Raw genomic sequence first — 18391 nt, forward strand, 5'->3', positions numbered from 1 at the left:
CCACAGCAGTGAGAGGCCCGTGTACTGCAAAAAAAAAAAAAAAAAAAAAAAAACAAGAAGGGAATTGGGTCATTTGTAGAGACATGGATGGATCTAGAGACTGTCATACAGAGTGAAGTAAGTCAGAAAGAGAAAAACAAATATCGTATATTAACGCATATATGTGGAGCCTAGAAAAATGATACATGAACTGGTTTGTAGGGCAGAAATAGAGACACAGAGAACAAACGTATGGACACCAAGGGGGGAAAGTGGTGGGTGTGTGTGTGTGTGAGTGTGATGAATTGGGAGATTGGGATTGACATGTATATGCTAATATGTATAAAATGGATGACTAGGGCTTCCCTGGTGGTGCAGTGGTTGGGAGTCTGCCTGCCGATGCGGTGGACGCGGGTTCGTGCCCCGGTCTGGGAGGGTCCCGCGTGCCGCGGAGCGGCTGGGCCCGTGGGCCGTGGCCACTGGGCCTGCGCGTCCAGAGCCTGTGCTCCGGGGCGGGAGGGGCCACGGCAGTGAGAGGCCCGCGTATGGCAAAACAAACAAACAAACAAAAAAAACAATGGATGACTAATAAGAACCTGCTGTATACAAAAATAAAATAAAATTCAAAAACAAAAGCGTATATTTTTAAATAAAATATTTTGGAATAGAAAAAATACTAAATTTTATGTTAAAATGCAATAGTATTCCTATAATGGCAGTAAAGAATAGGCAAATCAGTTTTCCTTGGTAGAGTTTCTAATTCTGTAACTATGTTTCTTTATTCATTGTGGATTCTTATCCTGGGGCTACTCTACTCATTTACATTAACTAGAGGAGTATGATCTCCTCTGGTTAATGTCTCGTGTGAATTGTTATTGAGTCATGTGACTGATATAGGAGTGCTGAAGGTCTTTTTATTCCCCTGCTCCTTTTGCTTCAGCTTTGTGACTGTAGGGCAGAGGTGCAAATGGCACATGGTCTTAACAGGCTGACTCAGCAATATTTGTGTTAGCTGTGCTGACTTTTCGCCCAGAACGTTTTTCTAGCTCTTTTTTAGCTTATTCTTGTCCTATAATGTATGATTGAGGCTAATATGGCCTTTTGCCATGGAAAGTCTTGCAATAAAATCTGTTGCTTCTCAGAGTTTTAGGTTAGCATTTTTTTCTTTAGAACCTTCCACATGCCATCATCATATCACATATTATGCTGAAATAATCCATTTTTAGGTCTATCTCCCTGACTCCACTGCTCTAATATTCCTTGAGAGCAGAAATTCTGCTTTACCTACTGAGTGCATCTGTTTGGTACCTTTGTCGTAAGCTAAATTGGTCGCAAGTCACCTTTGCCGCAAAAGATAAAATAAGTGGTTGACAGTTTGGTTGAGAATTTGGTTTCAGTGCCAGTAACAGATAATATAAAAGAGGTGGCTAGTAATTCACAACAATCTTAGAGAGCATTAATTACTGATTCTTTAAGTAATTCAAATAAAACAGCTTGTTCTCTAACGCTATCTTTACCAAATTTATTGCACAATATTTGAAGTTGGAAGCAAAAGAAGAATCAAGATCCTTCCATCTCCCTCCAACCCAAAATGGTTACCTGATTCATGATGATCATGTTTCCTAAAAATGGTGAAATTTTGTTGTTGTTTGATAGTGGAGAATGAGATGTAGACAGAATTTTGGTATTTGGCACAGAATCTGACTTAGATGATTTGGTGAAATATAAGGACTGGGTATGTAACGGAACATTTAAATGTAGTCCAGATGTGTACTACCAGTTATACACATATTGATAAGAAATAGTGGCATCCCTTGTCTGTTTGTTTTATTTCCAGGGAAATCTGAAGAGACTTACAGCAGATTTTTTTTTTAAATCATAAAGATATAAATCCACATGGCTCCCTCCATTATTTCATTTAAGTCTTTGCTCAGATGTTATCTTCGCAAAGAAGGCTTGTTGAATATTTATTGTATGCTATGTAGAGTGTTAGGCTCTGGTGAATGAAGATACAATCTTTGTCCTCAAGACTTTGTCCCCACAATCTTGTGAGAAGTAAAACCAGTAAATGTTGAGTGATAAGTAGTCCAAATTTTAAGCTTATTGAAGCACATAGAAAAAACTCAACTCAGTAATGTGAATTAGAGCAGGCTCCTTGAAGGGATTAATATCTAAAAAGAAACATGAAAGATACAGCAGGAATTATCCAAATGAAGGAAAAAAAGGCAGAAGAAAGTGTTGTGCAAAAAACTCAGAGTTGGGCTTCCCTGGTGGCGCAGTGGTTAAGAATCCACCTGCCAATGCAGGGGACACAGGTTCGAGCCCTGGTCCGGGAGATCCCACATGCCACAGAACAACTAAGCCCATGCACCACAACTACTGAGCCTGCGCTCTAGAGCCTGCAAGCCACAACTCCTGAAGCCCGGGTGCCTAGAGCCCGTGCTCTGCAACAAGAGAAGCCACTGCAATGAGAAGCCCGCAACGAAGAGTAGCCCCTGCTCACCGCAACTAGAGAAAGCCCACGTGCAACAACAAAGACCCAACACAACCAAAAATAAATAAATTAAAAAAAAGAGAGAGAGAGCTAAAAAACTCAGAGTCAAGAGAAGGTTGGGAGAGCTGCAGATCTTTGGGGGTTACTCAATGGAGAAGGGTAAGGAGAAATTGGGGCTGGCAAACAGGGACCAGGTAAGGAAGGAAAACATGATGGAGCATGCACTCTATCCTAAGGGTGAAGGGAAGCCATTCAAAACTACTATATATACAGTAAATAATATAAGGATATATTGTACAGCACAGGGAATATAGCCAATATTTTATAATAACTCTAAATGAAGTATAATCTATAAAAATTATGAATCACTATGTTGTACACCTGAAACTAATATCATATTGTAAATCAACTATACTTCAATTAAAAATAAAAAAAACCTAGCAAGCAGAACAACAGCATTATCTGATTTGAACTTCTGAAAGATCACTCTATATGCAAAGTGAGACTGGAGTAGAGAAAAGGAAGATGGAAGGCAGGGGGATAAATCTGTAGTAACATAGGTTAGAACTGATGGTGGCCTGAGAATAGACATGGGCAAAAGATTTAAGAGACTTTTAGAAGCTAGCAATCAACATGACTTATAAATGATTAGATTTAAGGTGTAGGGTGGTAGGATTCAAGGATTACATAGCATATAGTAGTTGGTTAATAAATATATGTTAAATGAATGAATAAAAAAAAGATTTATGACCTGGACACTGGGTGATTGATGGTGAAATTACTCAGCCTTTTCAATTAAAGAACCATAGAAAAATTTAACTTCCAAAGAGCAGTAAAGAGAATTTCCATTTTCAAGTAATGATTAAACTTTTAATGGTATAAAGCTAATAAATTTGTGACCTAATATCTGAGAAAGCTGTAGAATAGAAGAGAAAAATAGAGAAAACTGAATTTAACTTCCTTGCTAAGCTATTGGAACATTATTAAATTATTAAATTAAGTTTTTAAATTACATTCAGTTTACATTATAGTTACAATTTGCATCACTAGCTTTAAAAATTTCCTCTGGTCACTTAGTGCTGTGGTGTCTCCAAACAACATTAGTGCTTTCCAAATGTAACAAAGTATAGTACAATGTTTTGCACATTGCAAGTTCTCAAGAGAGGTGTGTTGAATTACCTGTTATACATTTGAAATTAGTTTCCTCTGGAATAAAGCAGCATGTGAAACTTTTTCCAGATAATTAAGACTCATTGCAAATTAAGTGACTTGCCCAAGGTCACTTGTCTTCCTAGTATCAGAGTCAAGGGTGCTCTGAGTTCCATGCTCTTTCCATTGTTCCTGTGAGGAGTTCTGTGACTTATTCAAGAAACTCAGAGTTCTCCTCTCTCTCTTTTGACAAAGGCTGAATCTGATTAAGAGATACAAATCTGGTGTCCACTTTGATTATAATCCACAAATCTCTCTGTTCCTGTTCTTCAAAGCCATAGCACATGATGATTTCTGTTTACAAAACATTTTTTTCTCCCAAGAAGTAGATATCATTGAAGACTGAGAGGAAATCATTTACTTTCTCTTGAATATTTTCTCTTTTATCTATACACATGAAGCATATTTAGGCAAATGACAAAACTTGCTTTGATTACTGTATAGGAGTTAGAACAGGGGTCGTAATCTTGGCTGCACATTAGAATTACCTGGGGAGTTTTAAAATATCCTGATGCCCAGATCTCACTCCAGGCCAAGTAAATAAAAATCTCTGGGGCTGGGATTCAGGCATCAGCATTTTTAAAACTTCCAGATGATTTCAACATGCAACCAAAGTGGAGAACCCATGGGTGAGAGTAATTTGATTAAAGTGATGAACTCATACTTAATGTTTGTCTTTTTTCCAACCACAAGGTGGCAGCATCACAATACAGTGCACACACTGGCCTTTCTATTGAGTGGACTTTGAAATTTATATCCGTAATACTAATTAATAGCATTGTGAGGGTTCCTCCAGCTAGAGACAGCATTGACTTTTTTCCCTGTTGTTCTCTGTTGCTTTGGTTGGTTAAGAAGACTTTTAAATGTACTTATTTCAACAGGTTAAATTACCATGAACTATATTATAAGCTATAGTTGGGTGGAAAATGCAAAAAACATGGATTTTACATTCAGATAGATTTGGGTTTAAATGCTGTCTGTGCCACTTACTGATAGGTTGTGTCATTTCTTTGTACTTCAGTTGTATGCCTAGAAGAGGAGGGTTGTTATATGGACTAAATGAGATAATATATGAAAATCAACTTTGTATGTATGGTACTAAGATTCTGAAGATGTCGAGGATGAAAGTGATAAAGCTGTAATAGAATCAGTTACACAAAGTCCAGAAAAACCCAGTATACAGTTGTTTTTTACATATGGTCTTTCTTTTCTGCGTGTGGGTCTCTTCTTTTCCTGTGTGTGTCCTATCTTTCGGTTTCCACTGGTGATTATACAGATAAACATGCTCTAGCTGCCTTCATTTTAAAGAAGAATCAAAGTTGTTATTTTTTTTTTTTTACTACACTATTAGCAATGGAAGTACCTTCCACCTTTATAGCCAGGTTTCTGTAAAGAATTAGACTTTGTTTACTCACAATTACTCTAGTTCATTTCTCAAGCCTTGAAATTGCTTTCTCTAAGATCACCAGTGCCCTCCTAAGGCCCAAGTCCAAAGAATATTGGTATCTTGTGCATCTTTGCCATTTGAATAGGCTGAAAATGTCCTCCTTTCTGATACATTCCCCACTGATTACTGTGGTGACAGAATTCCTGTTCTCCAGTCAGCAGTGCTGTCTGAGTTGTTTTCTCCTCCCTTAGAATTGGGGATCCCAGGAGTCCTCTCCTATAGCCCTATTTTCTTTTTTCCATGGGAATTTTTGGTATCTTTGACCAACCCTTAATTTTAATTACTACAAATGACTTTCAAATCTATGCATTGTTACATATGGCCATCCTGAGTTCCAGATCCATAAATCTAACAATAACTAGCATTTAGATTGGTATCTCAAAATTAACATGTTGAATTTTGAACTGGACTCATATCCCCTGTCACCCAAAACCGACTCCTTCTCCCCGCCACATCACACCTTTCAAACCATGGCGTTACTTTCCACCCAGGTGATTGAACCAAATCCCTAGGAGTCATTCTACACGCCTCCCTCAGTCCCCTTCAAATCCAAATTGCCAAAGCTTCTCAATTCTTCACCACCCCCTGCAAAATACTTCTCAGTGGTGTTACCCAGTCTCATAAGTAGTCCTAAGTCTCATAAGTTGTCATTAAGTCATATTTCTTACCTCACACTTCTTCTTTCACACACATCAGTCTGACTTCTGCACCAAAACAGTTCTCGTTAAGGTCATTAATTGTAGTGTCATTCATGTTTCCCTGTCCGTCCTCCTTCCCTCCCTTACAGGATGCCCCCAAGAACACTTCTTCGAATGATCACCTGCACATGAATCCCCTTCTTGGGCCCTCCTTGGGGACCCAATGCAAGATAACTTAAAAAAAGAAGAAGAATTAATCAGATTAGTTTCCAGAGACAGATTTTATTAACCTTTTATCCCCCTATTGTGGAGTACTTTCAACTTATCAGACTTTTAAAGGGCATTTGCTTCATCTGTAGTATTAGATAGTTTAATTTCTATTCAAGAGCACAGACATACTTCCTAAAACCTGTGTAAACAATTTTTAAAAATCAACTGATGTGTATTACAAGTTTCTCTTTGTCTACTTTTAGAGGCAATTAAATTTTTGGTGATTGGAAACCAAGTCATTGTTTACTGCATAGTAAGGTCACAAAATAGAGAAACATTGTAACACTGAAAAATAACTATTTTTAGTTAATTATTTTGATGATTGTATGTATTGCTATTATACTTTTATTAACTTGGCAGATTGTTGGTAAGACTGTTAAGTGAACATTGAACCTCATTGTGGATAATGAACTGTTCTTGGTACTACAGAGAATATAAAGTTTTAGAAAAAAGTAGAACGTACTAAATGGTGTCATTAGCCAAATAAAGAGAGAAAGAAAGAAAGAAAGAGGCAAACAAACATATTTAGTGTTATATAAAAAAATTATTCTATATAAATGTTTATTTTCCAATCAGGAGGTTAAAATTTTAAGATGTTCTATTCATCAGAAATTTTAAATACTTTTGGAGAACTTATTCTATATATGTAGGGTCAGGGAAATTTAAAATTGAATTTTGCACGTTTCCTTAAACAGATTTTGTGATTTAACTTTGTACTAAAATTCAGTCTTCTTGGTTGAAGCCTTGGTTGAATCACACATCTTTTGGCAATCCTCAAATTGCAAAGGTTAATAAGAAAAAACAAAGCGTGTTTCAATAGGACATAATATCATTTTCTTTGATCCAGCTGCTGAATTAATAGAGAATGCACAAACAGAAAGACAATGCTATTTAAAGGTTTCATTGGCATTTTCAACAAGACTGCAAACACGCACAGAGAAAAAGTAGAACAAAACCATATTGTATGCTTAATTAGGATAAAAGAAACAGAAAACAAACACCAACATCTTGATGATTATCATATGGTCAGAACATGACTGATATGGAAAAAATGTTAATTCAGGGCTCAAAGATGAATAAAAGGAACAACTATGTACAATTTAGATTTTTCATATCTGTTTCTCATCTCTTTCATATGTGTAGAGGTCCTGATGTTGTCCAAAATACTTTAACAAAAAGCATTTCAGAATATGTGTTGACTGCTTGGGTGATAATTGCCAAGTCTAGCTACATGTGTAGACTGACAGAAAATTGGAGCAGAAATCAGAGTGGTAGGCTCAAATTTGTCATTAATGAAAATCTTTTGTGAGTGTTGAATTATTCAGTTTAGCACGTCTTTAACCCTAAGATTCCTTCATTACATCTTTTCTTATAAGAAATCATACATTTTATCCCTAAGTCTGCCACTAATTAACTCTATGACCATGGACAAATCACTTAATGATCTGAGTTTTCATATTCTCATTTGCAGATTGAACAAGGGTGGCACTAGATAATCTCTCAGATCTCTTCCACCACTAACATTCTATGATGCTGTTGAAAACAGGATTATCTTGAAGATTAAGGAAAGAATAAATTCATACATTTTACTTAGTAAAGAAGTATCACTTAAATATATGATATAAAATGAAGTCGCAAGAGAGAGCAACTTCCACCTTGGGAGAATCAATTAGGAATTTGAATAGGTACTGATTAAAAAGATCTTTTCATCAAGAAATCAAGTCCAGCAGTAAGAACTCAAGAGAATGCCCCCAAAAATCCATATTCCTCAATCCTAATTTTCTTATGTAGAACTATACTCTTTTATGTATTTTTTTGGCAAGAGCCATATTTTTTATCTGAGTTTTACATTCCTAAAAGTGGAGAAAATGGAAGTAAATGCTAACATGATGTCCTAGAGCAGGAAAGGATACAGCTGCAATTGTTGAGACGTCAGTGGTAGAAAGGTGCTGTAATTCAGTTGTTTTCTCCATCCTCCCATTGCCATATAACTTAGATCCCTAATATGCATGTTTCAACATTGCCATATAGGATGCTCACATAATTATCATCCCAACACTTATAAGAGTGAAGGAGCTGAGAGCTATTAATAACTGCAAGGACAGCAAGTACAAACTGGAACTGTTTTGGGCAAATTTAGACATACAGTCACCCTATTTGCTTATTTTTCTATTTCTTGTTTTATAAAGATTTTGATTTAAATATTGTTTAGATACTGTTTCATTATCCCTTACTTTAGATTCAACTCAATTACTATTTGCTCTGAATTATTCTTTAAATTCTTTAAATTAAATTAAACTTTTAGTCAAATTTCTATCATTAATTAGCTATGTGACTTCAAGATATTTTTTTTTTTAACATCTTTATTGGGGTACAATTGCTTCACAATGGTGTGTTAGTTTCTGCTCCATAACAAAGTGAATCAGTCATACATAAACATATGTTCCCATATGTCTTCCCTCTTGCGTCTCCCTCCCTCCCACCCTCCCTATCCCACCCCTCCAGGCTGTCACAAAGCACCGAGCCCATATCCCTGTGCCATGCGGCTGCTTCCCACTAGCTATCTACCTTACTACATTTGTTAGTGTGTATATGCCCATGACTCTCTCTCGCCCTGTGTGACTTCAAGATATTTTTTAAAAATTTCTTTGAATCTTAGTTTCCTGACCTGAGGTTTGTAAGGGTATATATAAAGAGCCTAGCATATAGTATCTTCTCTAAAAAAGAAAGTGGTCTCCCTTAATTGGAGAAGAGTGTTCTTCATTTATCAAGCCCTCAAAGATAGTTGGGAGAGCAGATCTAAGAGCATATAACTACCTTTTTTTTTTTTCAGTGTCACAATCTGTTCTGCAGTTCCTTTTTGTTTATTTTTTTATTCATATCCCATATCCATGTTAGCATTGAAGATATTTCTTCTGTATTGTTCCAGTGTTTTAGGTGCTAGCTCGTATTGATGTACCCCACCAAAAGCCGACCTGGATCTTTCTGGGTGTGGTGGCAATTCTGAGGTTTGGAAACCTTTGTGGATTTCAGAAGCATGTTTTCTATCATGCCTTTCTGGTGCCTTGAAAGCCAAAAGCTTTATTTGTTTCATTTCCAAGAAACTTCCAATTCCTATTTTTGAAACTCTGATCACTTCTATAACATTGTAATATTCTCATTCTCCATGATTTCTGTGAATGTTCCTTTCTCCTCCCCCTCATCCTCCTTCTTTGACTTATCTTCCTCTGGTCAACCTTTAAACTCTGGTGTCTGTTAGGGGTCCACTTCGGCCCTATACTCTTCCTACCTGCATACTCTCCATGGGTGACCTCATCCACTGCCATGATTTCAGCAAACACCTCTTGCTGATAGTCTCAAATCTATACATCTCTAGTCAACAGCATTCCTGTGAACATCAGATCATATATTTGATTATCAAATAGACATCTCTGCCAACATAGCACTTAGGCTCATTTCCCTTTTTCCATTCTATATTTTTAGTTGGCTCCACTAGTATTGCCATTGTCCAGCTATTCAGCTTAGAAATCTGGGAGTCATTCTTCTTTCCCATCATCACATTCAATCAAAAACAAAATTCTACCAATTTTATTTATTAAGTATTCTTGAATCCATATTTTCTACCCATTTTTACCTTCCCTACCCCAGTCAGACCTTTTAATTTTTTTCTAGATCATCCAGCAGCTCCCTGACTCTTCTCTCTGAATTCAGTTTGTGTTTTTCTTCAATCCGGCTGTAAATTTGACCATACCATTCTATTGCATTCTTCAGTGGTTTCTCCCCCATTATGAAGAAGTCTTCATTCCAATCATGGTAACCAAATACATCCTTGATCCAGCCTTTCCCTGACCCATCTACTTCTCTATTCACGGCTCTTATCTCTTGTCACTTCTGACCACATAAGTTATAATTCATAATAACAGAACTGGTTCCAGTTCTCTTTGCATGTGCGTGCACTGGAGCAGAGAAGCACACCTCCCACCAATACCATCACCAACCTCACCACCACCACAACTACAGCCACCACCACCATTCTATTCTCTAGCTTCTGTGGCCTAGAGTCATCTTTTTCTCTCTCCCTTTTTATCTTGTCAATATCCAAGACATCTTTTGCTCACTGAACTAGTACAGGTGTCACCTACTCCAAAAAGAAAAAGGTTTTGCTACAGTTCTGTTACAGTTTCTTCACTCTGCTCCCATATACCACCTACATATTTCTTTTATTTATCATGTTGTGTATTAATTATCTGTTTTGCATAAGTCTTACCCCACTAAATTGTGAGCTCCTTGAGGTCAGCAGTAACATTATTCAGTTTTGAAATCTCAATTTCTAATATAGCTTAGCATATACTAGGTGCCCCAAACCTTAATTGAATGAATGAATTTAATAAATTAATTAATTAATTCTAATATTTACTAAATCATAGTGACTCGTATTTGGCCATGTGTTTATCTTATTTAATTGAAACAAATAGTGTACGTATATATAGTGCCATCATAAAGCACATCTAATCCATTATTGTTTATGCAATCCATATAAATTCCTCTAAGAATTTAAATCAGGGAAGTAGAGCCCAAATCTCCCAAAATAGTAGAAGGGGAATCTCCAGTCTCGAAGAATATTCAAAAGCATGCAAATCATAGGCTCTAATAACTCTCCATAAATTATTCTTAATTTCTTCTCACCCTTAATTTTCTCACATCTCAAATTTTTCTAATCTACTAAACTCTCCTAAAATACTCTCTGGGGCCCTTCTCATGATACCCACTCCTCATTTTTTTTTATTTAGACTGTTACCTAGCAAGAGAGAATCCTTTCTGTTTAATAAAGTGGGGAAAAGGAACAACAGACCAGTAGACCACTAGCTTCTCTTTAGCAGGGAGGGGCAGAGAGTATTATAGACCACTGCATGTGACAATTGCTGACTGAGCACATATATATATGTGTTTGAATATGACATTACTCTCTTTGGATTATTGGTCAATTACTATTTTATATTCTTATGTAGAAGACATCTTTATGTGAAGTACTCTTCCACTGCAGGTGATTGAATCCTCTCTTTAAAAAAAAACAAAACCCAAACAAACCCTGAACATGTACCCCTTTCAACCATAACTATAATGCAAGTGTGTTTAAAGCAGCCCATTGGTTTATTGAAAGGAGAAATCTTGGACTCAGTACTTTGCTTTCTTTCTTTGTAGCTTGTGGTTAGAGTCTATTACTTCGCGCTTTCTACATCAGCAACAGCTGTATGCTGAAGCTCCAAGGAAAACCTCTCTCAAATAGTTCTGTTGCAAAGAGAAAATAACATTTATGAACTTTGACAGAAACTATACCCTTGAGCCATGTTTAATTTTGAAACTTGAATGGAAAAGTCCACTGCAAGGAGAAGTCAGCCACACAGGATCCTGAGCTGAGTCTATTGTTAGAAGAGGCGCCAACAATGCACAGAGCTCTGGGTGGTGTGTGAGCTCTGAGAGCTGTGCACACTGGTCTGCGGGGCACCTGGACAAGGCCCACTTAGATGAGGACCTCACCACAGCTTTATACAAGATCAGGAAGAGGCAAAGCAGAAAACCTACCACTTGGTGAAGCATCTTTACATAACCAGAGTTTGGCTTTGCATTAGCTTACTTAGATGACAGTTTCACAGATTTTCAAAAATAACTTTGTTTTACTCATTCACTCATTAAATCATCATATTCCTATAATTGGGAAGTTCTTCATAGTTTGGGGTAGAAAGTCCTCCCTCAGTCAGGTCCTGGGGGCAGTGCTCGATCATCCCAGTGCCCTTAACTTTACATAATCAGTGTTTCTGTGTCCTCACTAGTGTCATGGGGTAGGGTGGGGTCTTGTTCTGTTTAGCTCTTTCAGTAAAGGCTACTCAGTCAGCCACATCTGAATCCCAGTAGCTGGTTTAAAGCCTTCTGTCCCAGTAGCGATCACAGGTTTTAAAGGAATGTCTGGCCTCATCAGTAGATGTTTCTCAGTAATTCAGTATTGTGTTAAATTGCCCTACCACGACTAATCAAAGTCTTATATTTTTATATCCAACTACTTCTGTAGTATGTGAGGCTGCCCCAGCATATTAGGGCTAGGATGAGTATTCATGTCTGTTGTGATTCAGGCTACCAGAGATTCTGCATGCGGTAAAGAAGAACCATTGTGGTATTAGGGTACTGCTCCCAGGCCAAAGAACCTCCCACAGAAGTCAGAAGCTGTCTCTGAAGATATAGTCCGATGTGTTCCTACAACAGCCATTTTTGAGGGATGCTGTCCTAATAGACCTGAGTCACTTTATTGAGTAACTGTTAGTTTCTTACCAAAAAATGGCTGCTTTTGGAGTGTTGGACAGCATGAATTCTGGGACCCTGTCTCATGACACCAGACATTTCGTAGCTCTTCTTTGCCCTGAAGCCATTATTAGCCAATATACCTCCTCAACTTATCCTCTCTCACCTCTATTTTTCCAAGAGATTTTTTTCTTTCCGTGTTACTTGAGCTGAGTAGGAGCTACTCTATGTCACCGTGATAGATTTCCCTAGGTCCAAACATTGGTAGGAAGAGGTTAGGGAATCTATCTGAGACCTTCCTTCCTGGAAGGCACCTAGATTTGTGAAAATTTCTCTTTTTCCACGTCCAAATTCCTCATAGCAAGAGGAATGCTGATTCAATGTTAGACTAAAGGTCCTGTCACATCAGTTCTCCTAGAGAGGGTTAACTCAGGGGCCACTCAGGGGTTCAAGGTGAGCCATCTCTCTAGAGAACTGGCAGCTGCTTCTGCCTGAGGGGGGAAAATATCTTAAATCATTTAAATATAGAGCACACAGCTATGTATAAAGATGTTTTATGATGCTTTGCACACGCAAAAAATTGATTAGATCTAAATATTTCTTTACACTGGGAACTAGTAGTACGATCTGTTGAGAGGTATTAAAGAGTCTTTGACAAATACCGTATGCTAACACATATATATGGAATTTAAGAAAAAAAATGTCATGAAGAACCTGGGGTAAGACAGGAATAAAGACACAGACCTACTAGAGAATGGACTTGGGGTAAGGGGAAGCTGTGACAAAGCGAAAGAGAGGCATGGACATATATACACTACCAAACGTAAGGTAGATAGCTAGTGGGAAGCAGCCGCATAGCACAGGGAGATCAGCTCCGTGCTTTGTGACTGTCTGGAGGGGTGGGATAGGGAGGGTGGGAGGGAGGGAGATGCAAGAGGGAAGAGATATGGGAACATATGTACATGTATAACTGATTCACTTTGTTATAAAGCAGAAATTAACATGCCATTGTAAAGCAATTATACTCTAATAAAGATGTAAAAATAATAATAATAATAAAAAACAAAGAGTCTTTTTCACAGGTGTCTAAAATGGAACAAAATCTTATCAGTCTGGGATAGTTTTAGTAGGGTTCTATTATAGGGCTAGCGAATGGAGGAAATAGCCTCTGGGTCCTTGTAATCAAGTGTCTTGTTTGATTTTTAAAGACTGAATATTAATTGCTTACACCTGAGTTCTGAATCAGACGGTTTTGGGAAGTGAGCTCTCAGGATTTGGATTCTGCTGGCTTATTTGGCATATAAATGAATCCTTTATAAGTTTGTGGGGAAATTTTAACTTATGTACCACTGTAATTACTCCACAATTTATATGAGATTATGATCACCACTAAAATCAGTGAATAGCAAAATATTCTCATGCATTGTAAGAGTTTAGTTATTTTTAGTTTATTACAGAAGGTTTATTGTCTGTTTTTATTCTGCAGCCCCCACCCCAGATATACGACAAACAGCTGGATGAAAGAGAACACACCATTGAAGAATGGAAAGGTGATCCTACTGCTTAAATAAGTGTACCTTTTGCGTTATTGAAACTCAGAAAACATCTTTAAGGCTTTTCCTTTTAAAACAATTTAGTAACAGATGATTTTCTAAGTGCTATCCTCTTAGACCATTTTCAAAGCTCCTAAAACTTCATCTGTCTTTTCATACTAATAACAGTATTGCATTTACTCAAGAATGAAAGGAATTAATTACTGACAATTTATAAAAAATAGTACTGATTGTCAAAATATTTGTCATGGTGGAGGGCAAACTTTAAAAATTTCAGAATTAAACATTCCATGTTTATACATAAAATTATCACATAAAATGGATAAAATTATGCCTGAGATGGTTTTAGTCATCATAGAATAAAAGATAGTGAATATATGAATTCATTCACTTGATTTATAGGACTCGAGAATTTAAATGAAAATTCATGTATCTGAGTGGCTTATTCTCCTTTAAAGTAAGAAAAGAGTAAATGAATACATTAATTAACTTTTTTTTCAAGAAAACTTTTTCAAACACATACTGCATGATCAAGGTCATAGTCAGGGTAAGACAAGGTAGAGAAGAATTGTTCCACTAACATAAATAACCACAGAGTAGAATAAATATGATAAAGCCAAATGCAGATTATAACACATGATTAGGTCATTATGAGGAGGAACATAAAGGGGAGATCTGAAGGGAAGAAACATTTGAGCAACCTTGAAAGAATTAACAATTATAAGTTTGGAAAAGAAAAAAAAAATTGAGGAAAATACCAGAATGAAGATATAAGAGGAAACCAACCGGTAAGAATGAGCAAAAAGTGTTATAAAGTTAGTAAAGAGAATCCCCTGTTCAAGAGGTCATGTTGGAGAGTATGGAAGAATAAGCACGTATAAACAGTAGATCAAGTAAAAAAAAAGATGAGGATGATAGACAGAAAAAGACTTGATTTGATCTAAATAAGGACCAGAAGGCACTCAGGTGTTCATGATTAGGTAAGTGATAGGGTATAAATATCACTCGAGGAGGATGGACATAGACTAAATTCTGAAAAACTGAAGAAATACCTGTAAAGGATGATGATTATATAAATTGTAAGTCATTGCAAAGCACGAATGAATGGCACAGAATAATTTGTAGCTAAAAGCTATAAAGTAAAAAGTAATGAAGATATACATATTTTTAATTCTAGTAATGAAAAAGCCAGAAATGGATGCAAGTTTGGGAATAAATATAATAATTTTTTAATGTTGGATTTTATGCAAGTTTAGTTTTACAAATCCAAGATTTGAATCTAGCAAAAAGATGAATAAGAGTTGGAAAACTGATAGAAAGTAACAATATAAAGCCACAAGAAGAATATGTGTATCTCTTAGGAAGTGAACATAAAAGAAAAATGGAGGTTCAAAACTGAGCCATTAAAATCCATAAGAGATAAAATTAGAATGCATCAGAAATCTCCCAAAGAATTCAGAAAACAAGTAACGTGTACTCTTCATACATTTTCTTGGTCAAATGCTTTATTGAGCACCTACTTTTGCCAGGCTCTGTGTTATTTCAAGAAAATGTAGAAATAGAAGAGTAAAGAAATTACACTTGGTTTGTAATTTACTCAGCCCCACCAACATGTTATTACTTGTCAGTAACTAATGAATCTCCTCTTTGGGTTAAGGAGAAAATTGACTTTTATAACACTGATAACTGTTTCTTACAGAACTTATTTACAAGGAAGTCATGAATTCAGAAGAAAAGACTAAGAATGGTGTTGTGAAAGGACAGCCTTCTCCTTCAGGTACTCACTCTCAGTGAATAACCAATAAACCAATACTCGTGTATTTTTCTTGGCCTTAAGGAGAGATTGTGGTCAATAACATTGCCAATAGAGCACATGAACTAATATCACATGACTGTTTTTCCCTCAAATGATTTTAGTTTTATTCTTTTGATATTTAGTGTGGCATTCATTCTGATTATTCTGATTATAATGACCTAGCACAAGAGTTCTTTCAGAATTTATTTTAAGATAATAAGGAATCTTAAAGAAATGTTAACATGGGCTGGTTAAAGGGTAACTGTGCCTCATCAAAATTCAGAACCATAATGCCCTCTTGACCACCGAGTCAATGTAGAGTTCAGGAATCCCTCCAGCCAAAACCTTTTCCTTCATTCACTCTAATGTTTGCACTCTTAGCAAGGTTGATGTAACCATAGTTGAAGCCTTAACCAAGATGAGATTCAATTAAAGTCAGCATAGAAAATATTTCAGTTTGCAATCTACAGAATCTAACACACATTTGTACATATACATATTTTACTGATCTTATTAATGTGCTTTAGAATTATTTGAGGTAATTTACTTATACTTATTAATGCTAGTATATTTTTCCTAAGACTTACACTTTGAATAGAAAGAGAATATCTTTAGATTTAAACAACACTTAGATCATGCTGGCAAAAATGTAGGCTGCAGATTATTAGTTTAGAGGAAAGTAGACCTGGTGTCCTACCTTTGATGTATAATTTTTTCCCATGCACTTTATTTTTTCATTTCCATCTTTATTTTTTTATACTTTTTATTGAAGTATAGTTGATTTACAATGTTGTGTTAGTTTCAGGTGTATAGCAAAGTGAATCAGTTATACATATACATATATCCACCCTTTTTTAGATTCTTTTCCCATATTGGTTATTATAGAGGTTTAAGTAGAGTTCCCTGTGCTGTACAGTAGGTCCTTGTTAGTTATCCATTTTATGTATAGTAGTGTGTGTATATATCAATCCCAATCTCCCAATTTATCCCTCCCCTCCCTTTCCCTCCTGGTAACCATAAGTTTGTTTTCTACATTTGTGACTCTATTTCTGTTTTGTAAATAAGTTCATTTGCACCATTTTTTTTTAGATTCCACATATAAGTGATATCATGTGATATTTGTCTTTCTCTGCCTGACTTACTTCACTCAGTATAACAATCTCTAGGTTCATGTTGCTGCAGATGGCATTATTTTGTTACTTTTTATGGCTGAGTAATATTCCATTGTATATATGTACTACATCTTCTTTATCCATTCATCTGTCAATGGGCATTTAGCTTGCTTCCCTGTCCTGGCTATTGTGAATAGTGCTGCAATGAACATTGGGGTGCATGTGCCTTTTTGAATTATGGTTTTCTCAGGGTCTATGCCCAGGAGTGGGATTGCTGGGTCATATGGTGGTTCCATATTTAGTTTTTTAGGGAACTTCCATAGTCTTCTCCATAGTGGTATGGAGGTTACCATGCACTTTAACTTGCTTTGGGAAACAGGTAGAATGAATTAATCAATTCTTCACACTGATAACTGCTCTTTAGTTTGTACCCACAGCCCCTCTGATGCCCAAACAGATGCAATTCTTGTATGACCTGCGTTTCTCACCTCTAGATTTGAGGAAACGTCCAATTCTATCTCAAGTCTTCCCTTTCCTCAAAGAGGGTTAAGGGAATCATTGGGGTTGGTAGTCTACCCACCCTATTTATTCAGCCTAGCATCCATATCAATACAGGTCTGTAGAAGCTGCTTCTAACTTACCTGCATGTTCCATCTGCTGCTGATTAAAGAACTCAAAGACTGAATCCTACAGCCTCAAGATACCACCTGCTAAGGCAGAAAGACTCCTTACCTTAAGAATTCCCATAATGGCCAGAACATATTTTCTTATAATCATTAAGAAGACAAAATACCAGAATCCAGTGAAGGGTGACCTAGCATCTCAGGCTGGGACTGGACAAGTTTAGCAGAGTGTCATCTTTATTTGAAATTATCATGAATTCATCCTTTTTCCTTTTTACAAAGAGCTCAGAATCATGCCACCCACTCCAGAACGCCCCATCTTCTGCTCATCTCCTCCTCCACTTTCCCCTTGGCCCCAACCAGGTCTCCACAGCAACTAATCTGTGATGACATAAAAATTCATAATTCTCTTTTCAATACTTTCACAACACTTCTACAAAAGTCTTCTTATTCCCATGATTCATTTTATGTAAACTGCACAGCTCAGAGTGGGAAAAATGGGATTAGAAATGGTACAAGTGAGATCAATTAATCATTAATTAATGAATGGTCTGCCATATGAAGAAAGGTTTAAGTATTTGGTAAAGGAACAAAATTTGTATGTTATTAAGGCCTAATTCTTTAATCATTAAAACCATAATTCTTATGCAAAAATAAAGTGATTGCATGAAGAAGTTTCTTTTAACTCATTAATGAGGGAAATGGCAGAATAGCAGTTCCATGAAGATATGAGAAATTAGGACTTACATAGTCTGTGGAAAAAAGAACACTGAAATAAGATTACTAAATTAAATCAAAACTTGTAAATGTCCTACAGGGCAACCAGACCTATCTTTGTGGTTATGTTTTCTACCAGGCAGAAAAAAACAAACAAACAGAGTTTCACTTTATCAGCTTTCTACGAGTTTACAGTGTTGTAAAACGTCTGGACCCTAATCAATTGAGAATATTAAGTCCAAAAAGTTATGTTCCACAAA

General features: G+C 36.4%; 1 protein-coding gene across 4 annotated transcripts in view; it reads left to right on the forward strand.

Annotated features, from left to right (window-relative positions):
* Window positions 1-18391, forward strand: part of MAPK10 (mitogen-activated protein kinase 10) — a gene marked incomplete at both ends in the record, with an annotated part of 165438 nt that overhangs the window by 137636 nt on the left and 9411 nt on the right. For all 4 annotated transcript variants that reach the window (XM_082653758.1, XM_082653759.1, XM_082653760.1 and 1 more), the window contains 2 exons: window positions 13818-13881; window positions 15584-15661. In XM_082653758.1, coding sequence (XP_082509884.1) covers window positions 13818-13881; window positions 15584-15661 — 142 coding nt within the window. The remainder of the gene's footprint in view (window positions 1-13817; window positions 13882-15583; window positions 15662-18391) is intronic.

The sequence above is a fragment of the Grampus griseus genome, assembly GCF_964374135.1.
Source record: "Grampus griseus genome assembly, chromosome: 4".
NCBI classification, from domain to species: domain Eukaryota; kingdom Metazoa; phylum Chordata; class Mammalia; order Artiodactyla; family Delphinidae; genus Grampus; species Grampus griseus.